A 4,639-nucleotide genomic window follows, 5' to 3' on the forward strand; every position below is an offset into this window, starting at 1 on the left:
AAACATTCGTTTTTTTCCTTTTTTTAATTTTCCCTATATTTGTTTTTTTTTTTTCTTTTTCTTCCCCCCCCCCCCCTTTTTTTTTTTTTTAAATAGGGAACAGTATCCATCTACACTCGTTTACATATACTATTTTGCATTAATATCTACAATTGATACATGAATGTCCACATTTTAACAGATGAAAGTGGATGTAATAATACACTAAAAAGCTTTAAGCATTTGAGATTAAAGTTTGGAATTCCTTCATTTTTTTCAATTTTAAGGAAAAAAAGTTTTTTAACACAAGGGTAAATTTTAGATACACTTCCTTACTAGGAAATATACTTTAAATTTTCACAATAAATTCAAAAGCATATTTGTATTGAGTTTAATTGAACTTAGAAATGATAACATTTTTTATATTGCATTGGTCAATACAAACTAATATCTTAATATAATTACAAAATTAAAGTTCACACCTAAGAGTGTATAACTTTTGAATTTTTTTTTTTTTCTTTTTCTTAGAACAACTTTATTAAAGGAATTTTAAAACTGCCAAGAGCCTTGTATATAACAAACAATCCGACACCTATTGACGTTAAATTATTTAGGTTCAAATACCTCTTTATCTAATTATCAAATTTAAATAAAAATATAAATCTTTAAATCCGGTCCAATGTAATCCCAAAGCCGAAGAGGCCCAATTGCAGACAATTTTATTTTTTTGAGAATCAATTGCAGATAAACTCGAATTCGGTAATGTTGGCCCGGTCCAAAGCCGCCAAATTGAATTCGGTATTGTTGGGCAAATCCACCATAGCTAGAGAATGGAAATTGGAAGATCAAGTTTTGAAATTCTAATCTCTTCCAAATATTGGATTTGGAACAGAACTTTTCCAAACCAAACGTGCGTTTCCTATGTCACTGTATCGTGCAACCCCGCGTAGCCAAACCGTAGCTTACCAATTTGGACAATGGAAATTGCCACTACCTTTCTTTCAACACTACTCATCCATCGCTATATATATACACACACATCACACTCGTAAATTGTACCACTTTTCCATCATCTTCTATTAGCGTTAAATCTTCACCAACCAAAAAAGACAAAAACGTTCTCTTAGTGAATTTCTTGAGCTTAGTTTTGTGATCAACAATGGTAGAGAAAGAACCCCACTTGAATGGTTCCTACCCCGGCCCATCAATGCCACCACCAAACGAAGCCGACAAACGCAAAGGCCGTGGCTGCTTTTGTTGTCTTTTTGGCTGCCTTTGGAAAACCATAGTGGCCTTGATTCTCATCATTGTCCTTGCTATCTTCATCTGTTGGCTTATCCTTCAACACAGAATGTTCAAGGTCCATATCACGGATGCCAAACTCAGTTCAATTTCACAAACAACAACAACAATCTTCGATACAAACTCGACCTCAACATCACTCTCAGAAACCCCAACAAGAAGATGGTTATCTACTTCGAAAAAATCGAGGCCAATGCGTTCTACGAGGGCCGGAGGTTCGATACAGAGAATTTGACGATATGGGGTTTCAAATTAGAACGCAAGAGTACGCATTTTTTGAATGCAACGTTTGCAGGTCAGCAATGGATGGAGCTTGGAGCTAATGTGCTTGACTTCAATGAGGAAAAAAGTGTTGGGGTTTATAGCATTGATTTGAAGTGCTATCTTCGTATTAGGTTCAGGATTGGAGATTTCATTGGTGGGGATCACAAGCCCAAGGTTAAGTGCGGATTGAAAGTTCCATTGAGTTCTAATGGAAATTTATCAACAGTTCGATTTGAGACTACCAGGTGCGACGTCCATTTGTTCTAATTGCCCGAGACCATTGTTACATTTGATTCAGGATGGTATAGTTCTTAGTAGTTCTTTATTTTATCATGGTTTCTTCATTGTTTTGTTATTCTGTACTGTAAAATATGCACTTGGGTTTACGAGATATAGAGCTGGGGATTATCAGATTATGTATGCTTTCAGTCTTTATAGGTTCCATCTTTGTACGATTTTTTTTTAAAAAATTTAATTTAAGAATAATTGTTGGACTTCCTTGTTATATATTGTTAGTGTATCATGCATATAATATCAAGGATATATTAATAATTAAATGTCTGGTTGGATATCGATTATTTTGTTAAAATTGAAAATTTATTGCTGAAAGTATATATTAATATTTTGAAATATTAAGGGTTTGTTTGGATATCGATTATTTTGTTAAAACTGAAAATTTATTACTGAAAGGATATATTAATATTTTGGAATATTAAGGGTCTGTTTGGATATTGATTATTTTGCTGAAACTGAAAATTTATTGCTGAAAGTACTATAGATAAAAGTAAAAGTTAATTGAAATAGTACAGTAAAGCTCATGAATAACACCAAAAAGTGCAGTGGAACCTATGGATAATAGCAAAAATAAGTTAAATAGTAAAGTAATTTTCATTTTTTATTGGTATCCAAACGGAAGCTAATTTTGTCTTATTAAAGCACGTTTGAGCAAGTAATGTTACATTAAGTAGCACTCATATTGTGGGTTTCAATTAGCTCAACTAGTAAAGTTTTTTATGGTTGAATAAGAGATTAGTGGTTTAATCTCCGCCTACACCAAAAACTAACTGGTGTCTTAGTCTGGTGATAAAGAGCTATCATTAGGAACGAACGCCATAAGTTGAAACTCTGCCAAATCAGCCTGTAAACCAGCTGAAACATGTGATGGAACATTCTTCATCCAAAAAAAAAAAAAAAATAAATTTGGAATGTCAATCACATATCTTGCCACATTATGAGCAATACTATTACATTCTCTCCTTGTATGAGAGTATAGTAATTGAAAAATACTATTAGAGTAGATCTTTGCATCTTCAATCCAAGGGCCTATAAAGGATAGCGTAGTATCATGTTCAATTAGTGCTTTGATAACCACCAACGAGTTGCCCTCCAATATCGCTTTGGATGAAAATACATACACACAGCAATGTGTTACATTGATTAAAACTGACATTATTCATCATATATTGTTTTGTTTGTTTCGATGGACAATCTTGTGTAAAAATAGTTTTACATGTTTTTCAGTATTTCGTAACATTAGAAAAAATTAGTCAAAGGAAAAACTATCTTCAGTAAACATAAAAAGAATAACTTATTTTTTGAGATTATTTTCTACTAATTTTTTTGGAAAACAACTCTATTACATAACAAGCTAAATAAGGGAAGTTAGAATATTGTTTTTCAACTCATTTAAAGTTGCAACCAAACATAGGAAAATAAGATAATTTCATAGAAAATACTTTTTAGAAAATTACTAATATTTTTAGAAAACATTATTGTCAAAACAAGCATAGGGGAGAATATCATGACATTATACTTCGAAAATGCCTAATAATTTTCTAAATTAGTGTCCTCAGTTCTTATCATTAAGAACCTATCTATAGAAAAATGTCAAGTGTGTGGCCTCTGAAACTATCAGAATGGTAGTGAGAATAATCACAAGGAAGCAAGAGCAGAGCACGATACAGAGAAGCTTGATCTAAGTAAGAAGCAATGAACTGCATAAACGACATCAGTATTATGTTTTGAATGTTATACAGAAACGGCAAGGAGCTTAGTCTTCTATTTTAGTTGCATAAGTGTTTACACGTGGGAGAGTTAGTTTCCATGTGCATTCACGTGAGAGAGTTTGTTAAGACAGGTTGTTAGTGTTAGTTATTTGATTAGATAGGTTTTACTGACTTAGATCAACCTATATATATTTGTAATCTCGTTTTTGGTTATTAAATGAAAACAGAAATTCATTCACTTTCTGATAGAAACACACACATTGTAGGTATAACTTTATAAGCATTTTTTTTTAATGAAAACTTTATAAGCATTTAAGAACAAATGAATGGCACATTTTATACTCTTAGAAAAATTAAAAAAAGAAAAAGAAAAGAGAAAAAGAATGACTCGTTTTACTGATAAAATTCTTCCCATAAGTTACAAGTCCAGCCACCAAATTTGTATTCTATTGACATAAATGTTCCCTCAATGCCTCTTGGTCCTCACCTTTAATTACATTTACAACTAGGTTTTACTTATCTCGTGGCACACCAAATAAAAACAGAGCATTATCCTCTCCATGTATTTAATATTAAGATTTTTTTTTCCCTGATTTTTTTTTTTTTTTTGAGAAACAAACACATACACATGGGAGTGGGAAAAGAGTATTAACACACTATTTTTGGATTTGATAATTTACAAAATGGTATATTATTTAAAATTTTAAATAGTATGGCCATTAGATACACTTTTAGATTTATAATATTTAATTTAAAACATGAAATAGATTATGGTTACATTTGGATTCAGCTAAAAAACCCAGCGCGTCTGCGTCTAGCAATTTTTTTTTTTTTGGCACGTGTTTGAGAGACAAACCTCACTGTTACAGCTACTGTTCATAAACAGTAGCCGCAATGTTTGACTTTTCTCACCCTTTTCAGCACATTAATGGGTCTCGTGCACTGTTCACAAGCCCATAAACCTCACTTTTCAGCAATTTTTTCATTAAAAATTGGTTTCACGGTATTATTCACACATTTAAAAATTATTTTGCTACAGTGTTTTTCAGTTTTCAATTTTCAACTGTATGCAAACGGACCCTAATTTT

The 4,639-nt window shown here is 31.8% G+C and overlaps 1 protein-coding gene across 1 annotated transcript; it reads left to right on the forward strand.

Moving 5' to 3' along the window:
• Nucleotides 1-1,068: 1,068 nt before the first annotated feature.
• On the forward strand, nucleotides 1,069-1,994 carry LOC112003033 (NDR1/HIN1-like protein 10; the record flags this gene model as incomplete). The annotated part of the gene is made up of 1 exon (XM_065761632.1): nucleotides 1,069-1,994. A coding segment is annotated over one exon (744 nt), but the record flags the coding sequence as incomplete, so codon positions are not given.
• Nucleotides 1,995-4,639: the final 2,645 nt, after the last annotated feature.

This window comes from Quercus suber, unplaced genomic scaffold (genome assembly GCF_002906115.3).
Source record: "Quercus suber isolate HL8 unplaced genomic scaffold, Cork oak 2.0 scaffold_423, whole genome shotgun sequence".
NCBI lineage: Eukaryota > Viridiplantae > Streptophyta > Magnoliopsida > Fagales > Fagaceae > Quercus > Quercus suber.